The following is a 23,149-nucleotide window of genomic DNA, read 5'->3' as shown; positions in this document are numbered from 1 at the left end:
TGCAAAATCCAAGAAACTCAATACTTCAGCAGACATCTCCATTTGCTCTCCATTTAATTTCACTGCTGTCGAATAATTTAAATATTTATAGAATCTGTAGATTTGATAAAATCAGTAATTAAGAAAACTTTTGGACAAAGTTCTATCCATTAACGTTAATGAATGTAAAAAAAAGGCTCAGTGATTGATTAGACGTTGATCAATTGATCATTTTGTATTCATTCTTGCATAAATTCGCATCAGCACCACAAACAACCTTCACGTTGACGTGACTGCTGCTCAGAGAGAGTTATTTGAGGTTGATGTCACATGACAAAAGCGCTTTTAATGCATGGAGATGCAAGCTGCAGATTACGGTGCCAGGGCTTTGTTAATGCGCTGTCATTGTCTGCCGAGTAGATTAATGATATAAAGGCCATTGTCTTTCCTGGGTGCGGTACTTCTTTACAGCTCCCAAACAAGTTGCCGTTTGCCAAGGAGATAGAAATCACAATTTAATATTCCTCCAAAGTGGTCCCGGCAGAGATGCAGCTCTTTGTTCTTGGTAATGATCCAGCGTGGAGATGAATAGAAAGGCTGAGCTAACACTAATGGGACTGTTAACAGGTCGCTCGCCCCTCCTCTGGCTGTTGCTACAGCAACAAGAAGTGCCGTTCTAATACTGATGATGGTTTTCTGTAGCGTGGCTGGTCAGGTTAGACCAGTGATGGAGGATGGACTTCAATAGAAGTGCAGTGGTCAAGTTTGTCAAGCCGGTGTAGTTGTTCAAAGATATTGTTATTGATTGTTGATTTTTTTTTTTCTCTTGGTGAAATTCGCATTTGACTGAATGTATTGATTATGTTTCAGTAACTGGCAGGTTTCAGTGAGGTTAAAATTGAGTGTATTTGTTATACAGTGTATCATCAGGCCCATCTATCACAGTATTTATTATAGCCAAATAACATTGCATAATGTCATTTAAGGGTAAATGTTTTTTGTTTTTTTTTTAATCAAAATAAGTTCTGTTTGTATATGACAGACTCAGCGAATGTGTGAGTCTGGTGTAGTTTAGGGTCATACGACATTGGTGACACTTTACAATAAGGTTCCATAGTTATGTATTAACTAATGTATTAACTAACCATGAGCAATACGTTTGTTACTGTATTTGTTAAACTTTCTTAATGTTAGTTAATAAGAATAAAGCTGTTTGTTCATGCTAGTTCAATATGCTTTAACTAATGTGAACAAGATTTTAATAAAGTATTCGCAAATCAACATTGATGAAAGATGAATAAATGCTGTATAAGTGCAGTTCATTATTAGTTCAGTTTATTAAAGTGTTACCGACATTTCTTTTCATTTGATTCCTAAGAATAAACGGTAATTTCAACAAGACGAATTCTGAAAAATGAAAAATGTAATTTTTAAATGTTTATTGCACACACGTTATGCCTGTATTTTGGTATTTGCCAAGGGAAATAACATAGATGATAGATAGATAGATAGATAGATAGATAGATAGATAGATAGATAGATAGATAGATAGATAGATAGATAGATAGATAGATAGATAGATAGATAGATAGATAGATAGATAGATAGATAGATAGATAGATAGATAGATAGATAGATAGATAGATAGATAGATCATAACATCATTTTATATCCTAACTGTCTGTGTTGGTTGAAACTTCAATCCTCATTCTTTTATTGTAACGTATAAAGGGTCTGATATTTCTGGACATTTTTACAACTAACAAAATCACCAGGGTCTTTAAAACGAACCTGGGGACCTTAGAGCATCAATCTCTGCTATTGGATGACCTTGACAGTGGCGGACACGTGACCCGTCCCAATAAAAACCTGCAGTATGTGATGAAGACTGTCATGAGGAATCCCTCCAGAGGGATACTTTACAATAAAAGTCTGTCCAGACATTGACTGAGCTTGTCTGAGAATGAAAGACAGAAAAAAACTGAGAGTTTTGAAGAACTATAAGCACTCTTCATCATTGCTTTTACTGCCAAGGATTTGACCTTTAAGTGAAAGTCCGTCAAGGCCATGAAGATGAATCTACACCGCTTCACTGAGCTCATTGAGTTATGAGTCAGGACACAAATTAAACAAAATCCAGCACCCACGTGTGCTTTTTAATGAACATAAATTCTCAAAATACTTTGTGTTATTGAAGTAAAATGGGTTGTTGATGTTTCAAATTATGTTTTTATATACCGTGTCCTGGGAAACACTTAAAATCCTCATATGTTCTTATCTTCCCCTGCACTGTCTTGCTAGAAGAGGGCTTTGTGACTTTATGTCCTGGTTTTAGAGTGGCAGACAATCAGCCTCTCTCTGATTCGCCCATCTCAGCATAGAGGATCACCCATAAGCCTGGCCGACTGCCCCTCGGCTCAGTGCGGATGAATGGGAAATGTGGAATAAAGGCTTTTCTTTCTTCACCCTCACCATCCTGGAATATGCTGATGTCAGCATGTTTCCTGCCAGGATCATCGCTATTAATCTCATGTGCTCAAACAGAATATATAGAATGTTATTAGAAATGTTTTTTTTTTATTTGTTTTTGTTTTTTTTCTGAGACAGATGGAATATAAGAGGGGATCAGATTTTTCTAGTATATCAGTCAGCTGGTGTATTTATTCTAACAAAGGAAACATTATTATTGTTGCTTGCAGATGCTGATTTAATGTGCATTTCTTTTTTGAAGTTTACTATTACGTTTACCATGATGGTACATAATACATTGGGGACCATATTGATAATTATATAATAAGCTTCCAATTATTGTTTTCTCTCCGATTTAGGCAATATTAGAAGCAGATAATATTAAAAACTAGTTTTATTAATATCAGAACTCATTTTAATACATTTTTTATTTCCTTTTTGATTGAAATGTTCTGTGTAAAATTCAAGTGCAATATTCTAGAGATTGCACTACAATTTTGGGATTTTGCATTTCAAGTCCTAATTCATGGCAAGTGTGTATATCTCTGGTGGAAGGTCACAAAACTCTCTTTCTAGAGTTTGAACCTACATCTAGTTGGTAGCTAACATCCCTAAACACTAAACCACAAAATGGTCAATTGAAAGCTCACATTGTTGCCATTTATTTTGCCAATGCTATAAATAATCTTGTTTGGTCCCCCAGATTGTACTTCTCCGACCCTCATCCGTCCCGTGCGGTGGAGCTGCTGCGTGTGGGGAAGCTGCAGCACTTCCTGGGCCGAGTGAAGGAGGCTCACGGGAGCTTCACACAGGTCTGTTATCAGATGATCTTTGGCCCTATAACACACTCAGAGAGATCAGGTCTGTAATGAGGCCCTGGTGATCGACTGTATTCTGCCCTGCACTCGAGCTCACATTTGTCAGATTGTTGTCTAAACGGTGGTATGGATGTCAGAATGTGGAACTCAGTCAGAGACGGCCTGACTATACGCAAATGGAAAAATAAGGACCAAAAAAAAAGTTTTATCTTGAAACTTAGAGATTGTTGGCAACGAATAATATCCCTTATAAATTAGTTTTATCAAATGGCTGACAGGAATTTTTAATAATGACAGAAAGTTATTAATAATATAATATGAATGAATAACGTGTGTGTGTATTGACAGACAGATACAGATTGATAGATGGATGAATGGGTGGATGGATGGATGGATGGATGGATGGATGGATGGATGGGTGGACGGGCGGATGGGTGGATGGATGGGCGGATGGGTGGGTGGCTGGATGGGTGAATGGATGGGCGGATGGGTGGACGGGTGGATGGATGGATGGATGGATGGCTGGCTGGGTGGGTGGGTGGGTAGATGGATGTGTGGACGGGCGGATGGATGGCTTGGTGGGTGGGTGGGTAGATGGATGGGTGGACGGGCGGATGGGTGGATGGATGGGCGGATGGGTGGATGGATGGGCGGATGGGTGGGTGGCTGGATGGGTGAATGGATGGGTGGACGGGTGGATGGATGGATGGATGGATGGATGGATGGATGGATGGATGGCTGGCTGGGTAGATGGATGTGTGGACGGGCGGATGGATGGCTGGGTGGGTGGGTGGGTAGATGGATGGGTGGACGGACGGGCGGATGGATGGGTGGGTGGATGGGTGGATGGATGGGTGGGTGGTAGGATTGACAAGCGGACGGATGGGTGGGTGTATGGTTGGATGGGTGGATGGCTGGCTGGCTGGGTGGGTGGTGGGTAGATGGATGTGTGGACGGGCGGATGGATGGCTGGGTGGGTGGGTGGGTAGATGGATGGGTGGACGGATGGGCGGATGGATGGGCGGGTGGACGGGCGGATGGGTGGGTGGGTGGGTGTTTGGGTGGATGGATGGGTGGGTGGTAGGATGGACAAGCGGACGGATGGGTGGGTGTATGGATGGATGGGTGGATGGATGGGTGGAAGGGCGGATGGATGGATGGATGGGTGGAAGGATGGGTGGATAGACAGACAGACAGACAGACAGACAGTTTTCCCGACAGACATTTCCCGTTTCAATCATGTAATTGAATTTTCTTCCTTCACATGACAATGGTTTAACTCAACCGTCTCTCTTCTTCCCCCCCCCCCCCCCACCTCTCACCTCAGGCCTATGACATCATGAAGGTGACCCACGGGACAGAGCATGCCCTGACTAATGAAGTGAGTAGAAAACTGGGCGAGTGCCAGGCCGAGCTGGGTGAAGTCTAGACTGAACTCCTGCGTCATCATATGGAGACTGACTCTGACGCGCTGGCTGTCAATCAACCCGCCGCTGGATTCGCTCTCAAATGGAAAGTTTCAGGATGCTCATGTCTGCCACCTGTTTTTGTGCCCCTGTGTATCAAACCAGCTGGCTTAGAATTCAACGGGGGGGGGGGGGGGGGGATGGGGGGGGGGAGAATATTTATTTTCTGCTTCTTCTACTCTGCTTGCCAAAGGGGAAAAAGCGTCATTACTGACATGCTTTTTCATTCCTTTCCCATATTATTTTGATTTGTTCCACCGCTGTCCCCCCCCAGTATCTGTTTACTTTTAACACACAATCCAAAGTATAGTCTACTACCCTCCATATTTTCAATAGAAAATCCCACTTCTAGGTATTTAGACCCCAAATGAATGGTTGCAACAGGAACAATATTGCTAAATCTAAATAATAAATTTAAAGAAAGTGTCAACTTTCAAATGTGCAGATAGATAGATAAATGTGCAGTATATGCATCTATTGCAAAATCTGAACAATTTGGTTCACTCCATTTTTGATTTGTTCAGTAGCAACATGTTTTTAGTTTCTCAAAAATATAAGTTAGATATCATATTAGTATATAAATGCATCTGATTGAGTGTTCAGTGAATTGTCACATTATGTTCCATGTTGTTCTGGTCACTTTGCATAAAATTTGAATAAAATGATTAAAATAAGTGTGATTTTAGTATTATTTATATACTATTATAGTATTTTTTTATTATTTTGAATTAGCTTTTATTTTCACATTTTGAATTTTTTATCTTAGTTTTTTGTTATGTGCTTTCAATTAGGTTGTTTTTAGTGCTGAGCAACAATTTAATCACAACACCTTTTCAGGAATAACTGTTGTGCTTCAAGAACCACTCCGAACTACACACACACACACACACACACACACACACACATTTGTGCTTCAGTTTCTCATCATTAACTTGTCGCTCTGACAAAACAGTCCCATTTGCTCAGATTTCATAAACATATTTCAGCACTGATTTGTGTTTTTAAGCTCTTTTTTTACCATCTGGAATGTGCTGTTATTACAGTTCAATCCTCGATTTATAATGTGGGTCATTCCTACTATTCAGTAAATGTCCATGTCTCCATCATATGACTTGATATAATTTATGAAATATGATATCAATCATATCAGTTTTCACAATCATCACATCACAGTTAAGGGATCATTTGAATAATTTCAGTACTTTGGTTTGAATAGATGTTTCCATATGCTGACAAGAAAAACTGGCGTATTATTAAAAAAATATTCCAGGTGATTCAATAATCAAAATGATTTTCTTAAGTGTTTTGAAAGTATGCCCTCAAGTCGAACACAACTATATATCATCCTCAGGAAGTGATGTCATTTTGGTGGTAAAAAAAAAACTATTAATAAAACACAATTAAGTTGGCTTAGTTTGTTTTTGCTTGTGCTTGTCAGTAGCCGGTTTCTCCGGACATTTTTTCAGCACGTTATTTTTGCTAAATCTTTTTAACCCTCATGAGTGTCTGGATACATATAGATGGGGATTACACGTTCTCATAACACCGTCCACTAAAGCAAACAGCTTTTGGAGGTGCGCTTCTCTGAGATGGAGATAACATCTTTCTGTTGGATAGAATGGGGCCTAAGAGCAAATAGAGGAAGTTGGTATAGAGCGGCCAGTTGTCAGCAGTCCTATCTCTAAAGCCAATGACATCATTTCTCACAAAATGTGAACGAGTCCAACCATGAAGTGCGATTTCACCAAAAATCTTTCTTACTTTTACTTAAGTAAGGTTTTACAATCATATACTTTAGTGGCCAACAGTGATGTCTGGCCTAGGAAAATTGACATCACCCATTATTAAAAAAATGTTTTTAAAAATGTCATATTTCATGCAGACATAATTTGTATGCGTTTTTCCTGTGAACATTTTAGTTCCCTTTCAAGGGAACTCAAGCTGCGTTTGGAACGCGGTGGGAACGCTCTGCGTGATTGCGTCGTGAAGCACGTGTATAATCTGTCCAATGGAAGAACAAGACGTCATGGGCGATGACGTCATGACCAGGAAACTATAAACCACCCCAGAAAATAGACCGCATCAGCTTCTGTGCCTTCACAAGCGCTCTCTGTATGAAATTGTCCGTGTCTGATTTATTGTTGTCTGTCTGTTCACAATATATCGTGTAATGGCTAAACAAGAATACAAGCGTTGTGTTGTTCCCTGCCCTCGTTTCATCACGGGTGGGGACACACATCAGCTCTGTGTTGCTTGTTTGGGAGTGGAGCATGCCCAGTCAGTTCTCGAGGGAGCTGACTGTGAGCATTGCGATAAGCTGTCTGTGAAGACGCTCCGCTCTCGCCGGGCGTTCTTTGGGGAGGACGGTTCGGTGCGCGCTCCCCGAGGCGCGGGTCCCGCTGCTGCCGAGGCACAGCGTCGGCGCTCGTCTTGGGGATCGCAAATGGATCTAACAGCGGGGTTTGAGACGGGCTCTGGCCTTTCTCAGCCCTTACCTGTTGGATCTAGTGCCTTATCTCAGGGAGAAGCACGCGCTGCGGTTTCTTCTCCCCGGGATGAGGCACAAAGTCTGCGACTATCCAGTTCTGAGGAATTGGATGTCGTCAGTATTGATGCAAGTGAACATGAACACACGAAACCATATCACAAGTCACTTGTAGATGAGGAGCTCATGGAGGTTTTAACTCGTGCTGTTTCTAGCATATTGAGTGGCCAGAAACAGGAGAACAGGATGTTTGCAGAAATAAAAAGAGTTTGTTAGACGAGAGATTTTTGCCATCCAGAGTGCAGCCTCCACGCCGGGGACTCCCGTTTTTTCCCGATCTCCACACTGAGGTGTCGAGGTCGTGGAAAAAGCCGGTGTCTTTCCGTGTCTTTAATCCCCAGACACATAATTATAGTAACGTTATGGGGATGAAGGACGCGGGTTATATGACGATGCCTCAGGCTGAAGAGACGCTCGCGAGCTATCTCTCTCCTGAGTAGGGATGGGTATCGTTAAGGTTTTATCGGTATTACTACTCTTACCGATACCGCTTATCGATCCGGTACTTTAACGGTATTCTTATCGGTTCTTTTTGGTGTTTTTTTTTTTAAGAATTAAGAACATAATTAAACTCTATATTTTGAAATGTAAAATAAAAAAAGGAAAACGAAGAAAAATATATTTTTGTTATGCAGCAATGTGCAGGCTTTTTTGTTAATAAAAAAAGGACACATAAGAAAAAAAAACAAGTACAAACACAAGAATAAAATCAATCAAAGATACAAATTATATACAAAAGTGCTTTAATTTCAGGAAGGTGTACTAACATATCTTTTCAGGTAATTGTTTCTGTCTGAAAAGAAACCTAATTTAGTAATCAAATATAAAATAGCACTAGTTTATCATAGATAGATTAATGCTTATTAAATCTAAAGTTACTTATTCAAAAGCTGTGAGTGATTTTCTCTGCCTTTTGTTGTTTGATTTGCATTAATGGCTGAATCGTCAGCAAGTTTAGGCTATTAGACTGCTGCCCCTTTAAGACCGAGACCAAATCTAATCGGTAACCGGTAACTGAAGCACCATCATTTTCTCCCTATTATTTACGTCCATTTAAGACATAATTGTGTTTAAGTGAATAAACTGTGTTTAAGCGAATCTCAGAGCTGGTCATTTTGTTAAGGAGGACACACGAAGCCCAAAGTATAGGCTACTTTTCTTGTCTCGTTGCAGTCCGTTTCGGAGCGCGCACCGCCTTGTGAACAGGCTCTTTCGCAGGCTTTTGTGTTTTTAATAGCCATTTTTGATCTTGCAACAGCAGAAGACAGCATTTTGCAACAATCGCCGATTGTGCTGACGGTACGTTTGGGTTTTAGGAAGAACTGACAGCGCTCCGCAGTGCTGTGAAGTAAAGGAAGTTAAGCTGGACAGATCATGCGTCTTGTTTTTTAACGGTTTTATCTCAAATATCTTCTTTATATAATCTTTGGAAGCCGAAATACAAAATATATTAGAATAATATCCCACATCTAAAGTGTAACCACGTTGAATGTTTAGTTCTGTCCTCATTGTCACTCATTAAGCAGGGCTGTCGTGTTGCGCGTGCTGTGGCTTTGCGTGAGAGATCGCTCTCTCTCCTCTCTCCCTTCTGAACTGCGAATTTCAAATTTGCATCACAGACAAATGGTTTAATTAAAATATAGTTTATATATAGAAAAGGCTGGCGATATAAACATGTTCAAGAAAACGTATTTATAGGAATGATAAATAATTTCTCCAGTACCGACAGCAGAACCGATAACGTCCGAGCTTATCGATACAGCGGTCTTTCAAAATTCAGCACCGGGGCCCGTTTAATACCGGGTTTCGGTACCCATCCCTACTCCTGAGTCAGCGTCATCTCTCAAAGCCCCGGCATTACCCACCAAGCCATTAAAATCAACTTCAGCGCTGGTGGGTAAAGCGTATTCGGCGGCGGGTCAGGCTGCGGCATGCTTGCATACCATGTCTATTTTGCAAGCGTACCAAGCCGACCTGCTTAGGGATTTGGATGATTGTGAGGAAGTCAGCGCTGACGTGATTCGCGAATTACGTCGCGCGACGGATCTATCTCTCCGTGCCACCAAAGAGGCGGCTAAATCTGTGGGTCGATCTATGTCAGCTTTGGTGGCTACTGAGCGCCATCTGTGGCTTAATTTAGCTGATTTAAAAGATAAAGATAGATCTGTCCTTCTGGATGCTCCACTTTCACCTTCTGGTTTATTTGGTGATTCTATAAACACAGTTTTTGAAAGATTTCAAGAATCTAAGAAACAAAATGCAGCATTCCAGAAGTTTCTTCCTCGCCGATCTAATATCCCTGAGACTGCTGGGCGTTCTGATCAGTCTCGGCCGACTACGAGCTCCTCGCAGTACAGAGTACAGCAGAAAGAAAGCGTCGCTTCTCGGGCTCCTCCTCAGGCAAAGGGGAGGGGGGGCCGGGCTGGCGTTCGCAGTCGAAGCCTATTAGAGACAGGCCAGATCTGAGGACTGTCATTGTCTCTAAGAAAGCTTCGGCTAAGAAGAAGTCCTGACGCCAAGGCTGTCAGGCTTCTGAGGGTGGTCCCCTCCGGGGAGAAATGGTTTCGAGGAATCGTTTCTCCTCTGCGCCCTCCTGGGGGCGACTCTCTGAGGGGAGTCGCAGCGCCGTCAGTTCGGTTGTTCCCTGCCGGTTATCCGTTTCAGGGCACCGAGGTGTCGGCGTCCCCAGACGATCCTCCGAGGAGGGTCGTAGAACAGTCAAGTCGGTTGTTCCCTGCCGGTTATCTGCTTCAGGGCACCGAAGTGGCTCTTCAATTAAATCCAGAGGCCAGTCTCGAGAGACTGGTACCCTTAGTAGATTTTTTGGCAGCGTGGAAACTTCTGCCAAATGTATCTCATTGGGTCCTGCAGATTATACAATCGGGTTACAGAATTCAGTTCGGTTCTCGTCCGCCCAGGTTTATAGGGGTTCTTCCCACCGTGGTGAACTCCGAGCAGGCTCTGGTCATGGAGCAGGAAGTACTGACACTTCTGCAAAAAGGAGCTATAGAGAGGGTTCCTCCTCCCAGCAGAGAGTCAGGGTTTTACAGCCGCTACTTTATTGTTCCAAAAAAGGATGGGGGGTTACGTCCTATTCTAGACCTGCGTCTTTTAAACCACACAGTTCAGAAACTCAAGTTCAAGATGCTTACACTCAAACAGATAGTGTCACAGATTCAGTCCGAGGACTGGTTTGTGACGATAGACTTGAAGGACGCTTATTTTCATATTTCCATCCATCCTCATCACAGGAAGTTCCTGAGGTTCGCTTTCGGGGGCGAAGCGTACCAATATCGGGTTCTTCCGTTCGGCCTAGGGTTATCACCCCGCACTTTCACGAAATGCATGGATGCAGCCCTGGCTCCTCTCAGATTCCAGGGTATCCGTGTGTTAAATTACATCGACGATTGGCTGATTTTAGCTCACTCTGAGCAGATGGCAGTTCGGCATCGAGATGCCGTTCTGTCCCATTTGAAACGGCTAGGGCTGAGGCTCAACGCCAAGAAGAGTGTTCTCCTCCCATCTCAGAGGACGAACTTTCTGGGTGTGGTATGGGATTCCACAACGATGCGGGCACAGTTGTCTCCAGCACGTATTTCATCGATTCTCTCAGCCGTAAAAGGGGTGAAACTAGGCCGGTCACTCACTGTGAAACAGTTTCAAAGACTGTTGGGTCTCATGGCAGCTGCGTCCAACGTTATCACTTTTGGCCTTCTGTACATGAGACCCCTGCAGTGGTGGCTCAGGACCAAGGGGTTTTCCCCGAGGGGAAATCCATTTCGCTCGATCAAGGTCACGCGGCGCTGCCTTCGTGCCTTGGTCATGTGGAGCAAACCTTGGTTCCTCGCCCAGGGCCCAGTGTTGGGGGCTTATTGTCGACGCGTTTTGCTTTCGACGGATGCTTCCCTCACAGGGTGGGGGGCGATCATGAGTGGTCGCTCGGCGAGAGGTCTTTGGCAGGACCATCAGGTTTCCTGGCACATAAATCGTTTGGAAATGATGGCGGTGTTTCTAGCTCTCAAGCACTTCCTGCCAGACCTGAGAGGCCACCATGTGCTTGTCCGCACGGACAATACATCGGTGGTCTCGTACATAAACCATCAGGGGAGTCTGAGGTCACGTCACCTCTGCAAGTTGGCTCATCAGATCCTTCTGTGGGCACAAGGGAAATTACTGTCTCTCAGGGCAGTTTTTATTCCAGGGCATCTGAATCAGGGAGCAGATATCCTGTCAAGGCAGGGGCTGAGGCCCGGGGAGTGGAGACTTCACCCCGAGGTGGTGGAACTCCTGTGGGAGAAATTTGGTCGTGCTCAGGTAGACCTTTTCGCATCTTTAGATTCAACTCATTGTCAAATGTGGTTTTCCCTCACGCACCCAGCTCCTCTCGGACTGGATGCGATGGGTCAGGTTTGGCCGAGGCTGCGCCTGTACGCTTTCCCCCCGATATCTCTGATTCCGGGAGTTCTGGAGAGGGTTCGCCAGGAAGGGGTCAGTCTTTTGTTAGTAGCCCCGTACTGGCCGGCCCGAGTCTGGTTCTCGGACCTAGTGTCTCTTCTAGACGGCTCTCCATGGGAGATTCCGATCAGGAGGGACCTGCTGTCCCAAGCAGGGGGCTCAATTTATCACCCTCGCCCGGAGTTGTGGAAACTGTGGGCTTGGCCCCTGAGGGGGCCGAGCTCATAGAGTCAGGTCTCTCGACTGAGGTCGTGGAGACCATACTCCAATCTAGAGCTCCCTCCACGAGAAGACTGTACGCTTTGAAATGGAAACTGTTCTCTACTTGGTGTGTAGAACGCAATTGTAATCCTGTTAGCTGCCCGATTGGTACAGTACTTGATTTTTTGCAAGAACGGTTTTCTGCTGGATTATCCCCATCCACTTTGAAGGTGTATGTGGCGGCTATTTCTGCCTACCACTCTCCTTTGGGTGGTTTATCTTTGGGGAGAGATCCCCTCATTGTTCGGTTTCTCCGTGGCACTTTGAGGCTTAGGCCTGCTCAGCGCACGAGAACACCGGCCTGGGATTTGGCCGTGGTACTGGAAGGCTTGGCTTTGGCTCCCTTTGAGCCCATTGAGGAGATTTCGGAAAAGTTCCTCACATTTAAGACTTTGTTTCTCATTGCTATTTCTTCTATTAAGAGGATAGGTGATTTACAAGCCCTTTCAGTTGCCCCTTCGTGCTTGGAATTTGCTCCTGGCATGGTTAAAGCTTTTCTTCACCCTAGGCCAGGTTATATTCCTAAAGTACCCACTAATGTGTCGGGTCCTATAGTTCTGCAGGCCTTTTGTCCTCCACCTTTTCTCTCTCCTGATCAGGAAAAGCTTAATCTGCTGTGCCCTGTTCGGGCTTTGGATGCTTATGTCCACAGATCTTCCCTGTGGCGTAAATCAGATCAATTGTTTGTCTGTTTCGGGTCAACTAAGAGAGGTTGCCCTGCCTCCAAGCAGGTTATGAGCAAGTGGGTAGTTGAGGCTATTACACTTGCTTACGAAGCGGCCGGTCAGCCTTCACCTTTGGCTGTCCGCGCCCACTCGACTAGGAGTATGGCGGCCTCTAAAGCCTTATTATCTGGGGTTTCGTTGCACGATATTTGTAGTGCGGCAGGTTGGTCCTCACCGCATACATTTGTTCGTTTTTATGACTTGGACCTAGGCTCCACTCCAGGGTCTAGGGTGCTTGTGTCTTAGTGTGCTATTCTATTTCATACAGCACAGGCATTTGTCATATGGCGTCGTGGGTATGGAGTTCCCACCGCGTTCCAAACGCAGCTTGAGTTCCCTTGAAAGGGAACATCTCAGGTTACGTATGTAACCCTGGTTCCCTGAGAGGGAACGAGAGCTGCGTTCGCCTGCCATACTTCCTGCATGCCTGTGATCGACTTGCTTCAGGCCTTTTCAGAAGCTGATGCGGTCTATTTTCTGGGGTGCTTTATAGTTTCCTGGTCATGACGTCATCGCCCATGACGTCTTGTTCTTCCATTGGACAGATTATACACGTGCTTCACGACGCAATCACGCAGAGCGTTCCCACCGCGTTCCAAACGCAGCTCTCGTTCCCTCTCAGGGAACCAGGGTTACATACGTAACCTGAGACGTTTTTTTTATCTATGCAAAATACATTTTTTAGCTGTAGTTTGCCATTTTTGGTCAAATCATTTCAATCAGATACATAATGTGCTCAAGTTTTGTTCTTCCCTCATATATGTTTACTTGAAAATACTCAGCAATGGTGTCGACTTATGCATTTGCACATGAAATATGGTTTTACAAACGGTATACATATACACATCTATTATTATACACAGGAGAATATCACAGATAATAGAAATTAGTTTACTTTTATTATTACAATGAGATCTTTAACATTAAATACCAGGATCACTGATAAGATGTGTTATTTTCTGTATTAGTCCTGTCAGGCGTGGGGTGAATTATCATACACTTGTAAACTCTCCTGTGTTTCTCTGACGTCTGATATGATTTTCTATCGAACTGCATCTCTGGATGATGCCTGTTCATTAAAGCTGATAAAAATATTGTCTGCAAGTGTCAAGGATCAGGCATATCTTGTAAAACTGCGTATATTGAATTAAAATAATAACTGAATAAAAACAGACAGACTAAAGGTTGCTTTCATTCCTTTTTATAAGCAATTCCATCAAAAAGCAGAAGTTTCATGCTAAAGATTGCACCTGTACAAAAACGTGGTGAAAAAAACCTTTAAAACAAGTAAGAGAAGATTAAACTGCAAATTATTTGTGCAGAATAAAGCAGAAAAAGAATGCAGATTCCAAAACGTCCTTTATTTACATCAGTCTGTATGTCGATCAAACTCTCATCCAAGCTCTGTTTTTTTCCCCATAGCATAAGAAATCATGCCGACTGTCGCAGTATTAACATCAAGCAATATGTTGACAACTTTTAACTTCTTCAATCTCTCAGTCTTTTGTGTTTTTCCTTTCTATTCACATGACCTATACTGAAGGGAGGCGAAATCTTAGTTTCGCAACCGTGTTCTTGAACATTAAAGCGCATTAAAGACGATATTCGTTTAACATTGTACTGCATATCACACAATCAGTTGAACAATCCACAGATGCCGAAGGATGTGACGCGTTGTAATGAAACATTTCATGAAAATGACGTGTTCTCTCATCTCCCATGATTTGGCGATAGGTGTTTAAAAAAAAAAAACAACAACTATATAATATATAAAGAAGAACAAAAGTGAAATATAGTGTATTTTTTATATATATATATATGGCATGAATTTAGCAACTGTACAAGTTTAATGCATAGTGCTTTTGCAGGCTAAATAAATTATAGAATATAAGCATCTCTGTCATACAGGCCTCCTGAGGTAAAAAATAAATAATATCCTTCATTCATTACATTGCCTAAAGCTCAAAAGGGCAGCAGGAATGTCGCTCCCCTTTGCTTTGGCAGGGGTCAGGGAAGAGGAGTGAAGCGGGAATGGAAAAGCGCATGAAGTCTTTAGTTAGTACCAGAAACAGGCTATGTAGTCATCTATAAACGTTTAGAGCTGAAACTGTCTCAAGCACCATAGATATACTGTATATATAAACAGATTTATACCGTACCAAAGTGTCAGCAGACTGCCAATGAGACCACATAGAGAGAAGGCCAATGACCAGACATACTGTATGCATCAATCTGATCTGGAATGCAATAAAACAGACTTAATTCAATGAGTTGTATTCGATGAAAAACGTCGTTTAGGGAAGTTTTTGCAGAAGCCAATCAAAAATGTCCAAGAAGTTGGCATGCAGCAAAAAAGCCTTTATTTTTGTAACTGATATTAAAGATCCTTGTTGGTCCTGCCAGACTGAGGATTCTTCTCGCCTCTCAACCGTGACATGCTGAAGTGGCCCAGCCCCGAGGCGTCACATTGCTGAAAATGCCAACATAACCGCAGGGGATGTGAAAAATCAATGAGCCCATGCCAGAATCATTCGAGAAATCGTGCTGTGCTATTCCATTGAATATGAAACACTCTATGTGGTCTCAGTGTGTCCAAGAATACAAAAAAATAATATAAAACACACGTAACAGTTCATGTTGAATGTGACTAGTGTCTGACAATACAAATACTGGGACAGAATCAAAGAGATTAAACACATAATTTAACAAGCAGTGTTTTCTTTTTCTTTTTCTCGTTACTTTTTTTACTTTTTTTGTTTGTTTGTTTGTAAGCATGTTCTTTTTAGGCTAGCACCATCTGTACACAAATATGGATTTTTTTTCCCCATAGATTTCCAAGATATTGAAGTGTTCACAAGGCACTTGTCGTCCTTTTTTGTTCTGTTTTTCATTCATCTTCTTTAACGACTTGTTCTTTTATCCACATATGGTAATATAATTTGTTTTTTCACAGAAAGCAAGCCATTTTCGCAAACATTGACTCCAAAATTCCAAAGTGCTCATCCAACTATGTGGGACAAAGGTTTTTTTTTTCATTCTTTTCATCAACTCTCCAAGTCCAGCGTTTTTCTGTTCCCCACCAAAATCCATTTTAGAAAAATATTCAGCTTTTATATTTTCCCATTCATTTGAGCCAACGTTGTTGTGACGAACTTTGTAACTTGCTCACATACACCCTGTTGAGCCTTTTCCACTTCCAATTGTCCATAATACTTGGCAAATCTTTTACCGTCGCCGGCAGGTGATGTCAAAGCATGTGATCATCATCAGATGAGCTTTGCAGAAGTTGACCCGGTTCTCCAGTCGTTCCGTGACAAACTCTAGAGCTTCCAAGTACTCCAGAGAGTCCACTTCAAATGTCTGCTGAAGGTCAACTGCAAACGTGACGGAAAAAGATGTTAACTGACCACCACACTAGTATTTTTGTCAAAATCAACTATTTATTGAGTCGACACCAACCAGTGGCTGATGACATCATTAATGAACAAAAGTGCATTCACCCGATCAATTTTGAGCATCCAGATGGTATAATCTTGTGGAGCGCTCTCGGAGTATGCATTTATTCGTCATTTACATATATATAGCGCTTTTCTTAGCACTCAAAGTGCTTTACATAAGGGGAATTTCTTCAACCACCACCAATGTGCAGTATCCACCTTGTGGCGTAACTTCGTAATGATGGGCCCTCTCGTGGCTCTCGTGGCCTAGAAGGGAACCGAATTTGTGTGCCTATAACCTACTTAATTTAAACCAGGTAATTATCATTAATATTATCACACTCATTCGCAGAACGCTATTCATACATGGTAATAATGTGCTGAGGCCATCTATGCAAAATGATAACCGCTAGTAATAATAATGATAATAATTAATTTATTACATTCATATAGCGCTTTTCTTGGCACTCAAAGCGCTTTACATAGAAGGGGGAATCTCCTCAACTCCCACCAATGTGCAGCATCCACCTGGATGATGCGACGGCAGCCATAGTGCGCCAGAACGCCCACCACACACCAGCTTACTGGTGGAGAGGACACAGAGTGATGAAGCCAATTGGTATACATGGGGTTGTTTAGGAGGCCATGATGGACAGAGGCCACTGGGCAAATTTGGCCGGTATGCCGGGGTTACACCCCTACTCTTTCAAAAGACATTCTGGGATTTTTCGTGACCACAGAGAGTCAGGGCCTCGGTTGAACGTCTCATCTGAAGGACGGTGCTCTTTGACAGTATAGCGTCCCCATCACTTAACTGGGGCGTTAGGGACTGAGGCTCACTAACACCTCTTCCAGCAGCAACCTGGTGTTTCCCAGGAGGTCTCCCATCCAGGTACTAACCAGGCTCAGCCCTGCTTAGCTTCAGTGAGCAACCTGTTTTTGGGCTACAGGGTGATATGGCTGCTGGCAAGTACAGTGCATAGAAATTTCATGTTGGAGCGTGATTAGAGCGAACATCATGGAGCGAGTTGGCATGGAGTGGCAAGTATCCTGCGAAATCACCTTGTTGCCAGGGGCCTGCTTGCGATGTGGCCAGGGTACGTGAGCACGGGCCCCCCTGCTGCACTGTACACCCCTGGACAGCAGCCATATTGTGCCAGAAAGCCCACCACACAGACCACAGGGTGAGCATCTCCTAGTGGTCTTACTAACACCTCCACCAGCACCAACCTAGTTTTAACAGGAAGTCTCCTATCCAGGTACTAACCAGGCACAGCCCTGCTTAGCTTCAGTGGGCAACCAGCCTTGGGCTACAGGGTGATATAGGCCATGATCAGTGACAAGAGTCGCGTTTCCACCGCAGGAACTTTCCCCAGGAACTAGGAACTTTGGGGTGGTACTTGGTGTGTTTACACCGCAGGAACCGGGGTCTAAATGAATTTACCCCCAGAAAGTCCCTGCTGGCGAGGTGGTACTTTTTCAGAGTTCAGAAACTTTCGGGGTGGGACTTGTGTGCTGAACATGCTGATTGGTTCTCACCACGCTATTCTTTCTGCCTGATGTCACACGTTCGTCCCATCCATCTCACGGTCAATGTCCGCTGATAACAAACGTCTACTTTTATATCTAGCATTACGAGCTTTCTGAATACGCTTTGGGTGCTTATCTCTTTTCTGCCGTTTTGTTAATTACCTCGTTAGTAAACCAATCGCACACAAAAGCTTGAATCTCCTCCATACAAAACTCAAAACAAACGCGCAGGCTAGGAAGAGCAGTGGCACGCAGTTCAACGTCACTATAATCAGAGAAAGTTTAAATAATAATCTTCCCGCCCTTTAGTACGGGGGGTAAACGCAGTAAGCAAGCGGTCTGGGGGAAAAAGTTCCTGTGAAAAAAGTTCCTGGGACAAATAGTTCCTGGTAATTGCGGTGGAAACGCGGCTTATGTCAAGCATAAAGCGTCATGGCAGAGCATTAAAGTCGACTAGTCTATGCAACCCCTAATTCATACAGTATATGCCTATCATTTTTTGGACAAGAAACAGTTCAATAAAGTACCATTGACTGTAACCCAAAGTGTGAAAATCACTTACATTCAGTGGTCCATTTCTCTGGCTCCAGCATCAGATATTGTTTGGTTTGCTCCAGTTCTTTCTTCAGCCAATCGTACTTGGCCCGCACCTCTGAGATTCTCTGTTGCCGATGCTCCAAGATCTTCAGTTTGGCACTAAAGTATATTACTTCCTGGGGATACAACGACAATCAGTGAGACATACGTATATACCATGTTTAAAACAATTGCTGTTAAAACACCCTGCTTCTCACTCTTCTTACCTTATTACCTACGGTTCGCCTCCTCTGTAAACGTTCAACATCATCAATCTCATAAACCTTAATCTCAAAAGGTTCAGCTAAACCCCTCTGTGTGGGTCGGAGGGGTCCATCCACCCAGCGTACCCCTGGACTGATGACTGGCTTTCTCACGGGAGAGGAGGTGTCCAAAGAGAGGTTAGGGATTAGACGGCGTCTCTGGGACCCTGGATATGAAACAACGTCATGTTATGACCTCTATATAAACACATTTTATCAAACTTAAGTTGCTTTGTAAGTACGGAAGACAAAAAAAGTGTAAACGTGTCACAGTGCTGAACCAAAGTTTAACCTACAACACAAGGAACAGCAGTGCTACAATTTCAGAGTAGCAGTGTTATGAAAAAGACCACTGAGATATTGTCAGGACATTATCTTATCTGACCAGTCTGGGAGAACGAAGTCTACAATGAGGAATTTGCCAAAAGTGGTTCCCCTATTTGCATAGAAATTGACAGTTCCAGGTCTACTGATATACTATCTGATTTGGAACCAAGGAACAAGGTAATATTAATGTGTTTCAGATTGTCAGTTGGTCTGAAAACGGCACAGAAAAGGTCAAACTTTCAGTCTTCCCTCATTTCAGAGAGAGAGAGAGAGAGAGTGCTCTGAGTTCAGGAGAACGTTAATAATAGCAGTTGTGCTTTTATATCCTTCACCATGCAAAGCTTTTTACAATACTGATTCTCTTTGCAGGTTCAAGCTTTTCTGTCTATTGTTCCGTAGCCAGAATTTAAATTTTAAGTGTTTCCCAGAACTTTCCACCATGCAAATGTTTGGATGCAGAGAAATGGGGTAAAATGATTTGCCTGGGGTAACAGGAGAGAAGGTGTGTATTCAGGAATTTAGGCAGCACTAAGCATTCAAAGACCACCTACAGCTAAGTTTGGCAACTGCTATCAGTCTGTAACATAAAAGATCATCCAAGCATGTTCGAGGGAGTAAATCTGTTTAAATAGTTGTTACTTCCATCTACAGTATAATCTGGAATGAGCCCTACAAGCTTTGTAGTACAATAATTTTTTTGTTGAGCACAGTTCATTAATTATGCTGTTAATAGATCTTTGCATTGTTGAAATGTAGAAATATGAATGCCATGATGAGCCATGAAATAATCGTTTAGGTCATTTTACGGATTTTAAGTATAAAGAATCATAATTTGAATCATGTTATATTTGCTTACCTGTATTACTTCTTTTCTTTGAATTCTTTAGGCTCCTTCGACTGCTGACAGAACCGCTGTTTTCACTCATCGAGTCCTGAGCAGATGATGTGCTTCCTGTGGCCTCACTGTCTCGTATCATACTCTCATAGCCACTGCTGCCACCACTGTGGTAAAACAAGGCGGTTTTTCCCATGGCGGGAGGAAGCTCTCCGCTTAGAACGCTGCTGTTGTCACTGGCGTGCCCACTACTGCAACGGTGAGGCCTTCTCGGGGCAGTGATCTTACTGTAAGGTGAGGGTAAAGTATGGACCACTGGCCTTTCCTCTTCTTGGACCGCTGCTCCTCTCTCTTCGGTGTCTGAAGCTCCTCGTCCTTGGTTAGTGCGAGAGCTGGCGCTACCTTGTAGAAGCTCAGAGATTCGTCCATTCACTGCTCTTAAAGGTAGCTTAGATACAAGCCCTGTCCCCTTGTTGCGACTTAGGGACTGGGTTGACCATGAACTTTGGTTCTGGTTCTTTCCATTGGGGGGCAAACTTGAGCTCCGGTTTACTGACTGTGGGAGGGACTTGGTGGAGAAACTTAGGGTCTTAGTGCTAGAGGTTGATAAGCTTCGAGCTTTGGGGCTCGCCATAAGGAGTTTGCTAACTGCAGAGATTTTGGATTGACTTGATTTGGGTGACTGCAGTACATTGTTGTTGCCATTTGGTCCGTTGGTGGGTGATGAAAGCAAACCACGGGTGATGCTCCTACCTGTCCTTGGCATTGTGCTGTCTTTTGTGACTCCTCCTTTAGAGCCCAGAGAGGTCAAACTCTCAGCCCTCTCCAAGGAATTACAGTCATAATGTGCAACGTGGGACCTCCCTAAGGAATTGGTTCTGTTCGCTAACTGCTCAAGTTTGGCACTGAAAAGTCTGCTGCTCTCTACATTTGGTCCTTTATGTTTACCACCCAAATCTTCAGGTGTGCCACCAAGGAAAGATAGATACTGGTGTGGGGTCTGAACATTTCCTGGATTATGCTGTGGGCTTGCTCGATTCCTCTGGTCAAGGCTGGACTTCCTTACAGGTGGCAATGGCGGTATTCCTTTCTGACGAGCAAAGATACCTTGCCTTCCAATGGAACTTCTTCTTTCGAGTGTGGCTCTTGGACTGCAGGGAGTAGAGGTGGTAACCCCAAGGCTTTTATACTCTCCACTCATGTACCGGTATGTAGGGTCTTCCAGATCATCTTGCTTATTTAAGCGATGCCATGCACGAGGGAGACTACCTGTCCTGAGGATGTCAGCAGAGTACACTTGAGTTATGCTTTCGGGTGCATTGAAAACCATCTCGCAGCCATCGACCACCCGGTTCATGGAATCAGGGGAACATGCTGCTTCACTACTTGAGCTGTGCTTGTCGAATTGACATTTCCTTTTCACTGATTCCGATGTTCTCTTCTCGGATTTGACATCACAGACCATGTTCAATGGCTTAGTCTCTTCATTGCCCTCTCTTTTCATCCATGGGTCATCAAAATGTATCTCACTTGAGATTGGAACAGGTGGGGATTTGAGATCATTAACTGGAAGGGTTTTGGTAAGCAATTCCTGCACAACTATTGGCTTAACAGCAGCACATGGGTGGGTTGTTTTATTGGTCTTAAAAGGAACGTAGACACCTAAGGTTGAGGACAGTTTGTCTAGTTTGTGTTTAGTAGTTGGGCTTTTTTCATTCACTTCAGTTGAATTGGAATCACTCTCTTTTTCTGAGTTGCTTTGGCCATTTGGCACAGGGAGAACTTCAGTGTCACCTTCTTCTTGAATTTCCAAAAGCCTGTCTTCAGCTAGTGCCTCACTTTGTCCAAAGCCTTGCTGAGCAACAAAGCTATGACATGACTGGTCGCCATCACTGCCAGCACTCATTTCACTCAGCCATGAGCTGATTGAGGAACGACGACTAGCCTGGACATCCCCTTCTATCCTGCTGAGAGGCAGGAATTTATTAATGTTGACTTGTGAGATAGTGGTGGTGGTAGTGCAGGGAGCAGTGGTATAGTGTTCTAGGTCTTCACTTATGCTGCTAATGATACTAACAGGCCTTGATCCAGATGCCATGGCCTGCAATGAACAGTCACTGTTAAAGCTGATAATACTGGTTGGTCTGCCATTTTCCATCATCCCACTAATTGTCAGCTTTTCTACTAGGGTGAACACCAGCTCATCCTCTCCATTGGGTTCCAAAGGATGCTCCAGCATAACTGTGGCTGTGGTGTCCTTCACATCTTTCTTATTGTCCAAAGGCAGCTGGGGAACATCGTCACACAGCGTCTCAGCTGATCCAAGGCTATTGGTGGATGAAGATCTCTTTAGGATTTGTGGGCTCATCCCCACTGGAGAGGTTCTAGACTCTGGATTAAGCAAAGACTCTGTAGATGACTTTCTATAGTCTAAATTAAGATTTTGTGAGGAGTGAGGAGGTGTACCAGGCATAACTCCTTTCTGGGTGTACACTTTGCAGCGTTGAGAGGGAGAGGATGGTGGTTTATACTCTGAGGTTTTAGTAAGACTGGCAATTCCCAATCGAGGGGAGCCCATAGGTCGAGGCTTACTCTCACTGCTGCTTCCACCACTGATGGATTCTCTACTGTCATGCAAACTGGAGCTCTTGGCTCTCTGAAGAGGAGTTAGTTGCCCAATGCCACTGCTACCAGTCACACTTCTGCTGCTGGAGAGTCCACAACTGCCTGTTGAACACTGTGTCAGGCTTTCAATTATTGACTGAGCGATCTCTGCTTCTTCAACCACCTCACGGATCTCCGCCAGTTGCTGGTCAGATATCCTCTTTGGAGAACTGGATTGATTACACCCTTTAACGACTTGACCATGACCAGACTCAAATTTGGCAGCTTTGTTGTCAGGGATTTCTTCAAAAGGGAATTTTGTAACCTCTTCTCTTCCATCAATACATTCCAGCCTCTCTTGCAGCTCGGCAAAAGTGTTACACTTAAGACAGTCCTTCTCTTTTTTACCCGACTCGGCACCTTCCTCTGGCAAAGGTGGAAGGGGCTGAGGATGAATGGCCTGCAAAGGTTGGACAGACTGTGAGGCCTGAGCTAGTGGGTCTACAACTTGTTGAGATGGTTGTGATGTCAAAGGAGCCTGAACAAGATCTGCTTTATTTTTATGCAGGGATGGAATGATAGGAACAAACTCTGGAGGACCTTCGTTGTCTGTTAGCTCTTTGTCTGAAAGAGCTGAGCCATTTGGTCCCACGTAGATAACTGTGTCACATGACTGCTCGCTGCTGGAATAGTCTTCAGGGTCACTGGAGAGGTGTAGCAGAGGCATCTCTGAATCAACAACATTTCTTGAATGGATGGTCCTCAGCTGTGTTGGGCGACGCATTCTTCCTTCCTCACATGAACTCTCACCGCCAGAGGAACTGGATGTGTATTGCTACAAGAGAAAACATTTGACTGC

General features: G+C 43.7%; 3 protein-coding genes and 1 pseudogene across 5 annotated transcripts in view; 2 read left to right on the top strand and 2 right to left on the bottom strand.

Annotated features, from left to right (window-relative positions):
- smyd3 (SET and MYND domain containing 3) overlaps nt 1–5,407 on the top strand; it is a 175,520-nt gene extending 170,113 nt beyond the window's left edge. Inside the window, exons 11-12 of the mRNA XM_039673371.2 lie at nt 3,152–3,260; nt 4,594–5,407. Coding sequence (XP_039529305.2) covers nt 3,152–3,260; nt 4,594–4,695 — 211 coding nt within the window. The 3' untranslated portion in view covers nt 4,696–5,407. The remainder of the gene's footprint in view (nt 1–3,151; nt 3,261–4,593) is intronic.
- On the bottom strand, nt 3,414–4,491 carry LOC148973493 (uncharacterized; annotated as a pseudogene).
- Nucleotides 5,408–7,175: 1,768 nt separating the features above from the next.
- LOC148973492 (uncharacterized) lies at nt 7,176–12,964 on the top strand. Its single transcript, XM_089120382.1, has 4 exons — nt 7,176–7,465; nt 9,764–10,540; nt 10,649–10,826; nt 11,024–12,964. The coding sequence occupies exons 1-4, from the start codon at nt 7,176–7,178 to the stop codon at nt 12,962–12,964; spliced, it is 3,186 nt and encodes a 1,061-aa protein (XP_088976508.1).
- Nucleotides 12,965–13,903: 939 nt separating this feature from the next.
- Nucleotides 13,904–23,149, bottom strand: part of kif26ba (kinesin family member 26Ba) — a 107,068-nt gene continuing 97,822 nt past the window's right edge. For all 3 annotated transcript variants that reach the window (XM_039673390.2, XM_039673384.2, XM_039673398.2), the window contains 4 exons: nt 19,708–23,125; nt 18,489–18,691; nt 18,248–18,398; nt 13,904–16,092 (listed from right to left, as the gene is read on the bottom strand). In XM_039673390.2, the coding sequence (XP_039529324.2) occupies nt 15,944–16,092; nt 18,248–18,398; nt 18,489–18,691; nt 19,708–23,125 (3,921 nt within the window). In that variant the 3' untranslated portion in view covers nt 13,904–15,943. The remainder of the gene's footprint in view (nt 16,093–18,247; nt 18,399–18,488; nt 18,692–19,707; nt 23,126–23,149) is intronic.

Source organism: Pimephales promelas, chromosome 15 (assembly GCF_988280905.1).
Source record: "Pimephales promelas chromosome 15, fPimPro1.hap1.1, whole genome shotgun sequence".
NCBI classification, from domain to species: Eukaryota; Metazoa; Chordata; class Actinopteri; order Cypriniformes; family Leuciscidae; genus Pimephales; species Pimephales promelas.
The sequence above is the reverse complement of the archived record's forward strand: the minus strand, read 5'-3'. Positions and strand labels throughout refer to the sequence as shown.

Excerpts from the sequence above, each read along its gene's own strand:
- LOC148973492 (XM_089120382.1), top strand. The coding sequence starts at position 7,176 with ATGGATCTAACAGCGGGGTTTGAGACGGGCTCTGGCCTTTCTCAGCCC. Across the intron at positions 10,541-10,648 it reads CATCACAGGAAGTTCCTGAG|ATTCCAGGGTATCCGTGTGT; the intron begins GTTCGCTTTCGG and ends GGCTCCTCTCAG. Across the intron at positions 10,827-11,023 it reads GGACGAACTTTCTGGGTGTG|GACCAAGGGGTTTTCCCCGA; the intron begins GTATGGGATTCC and ends GTGGTGGCTCAG.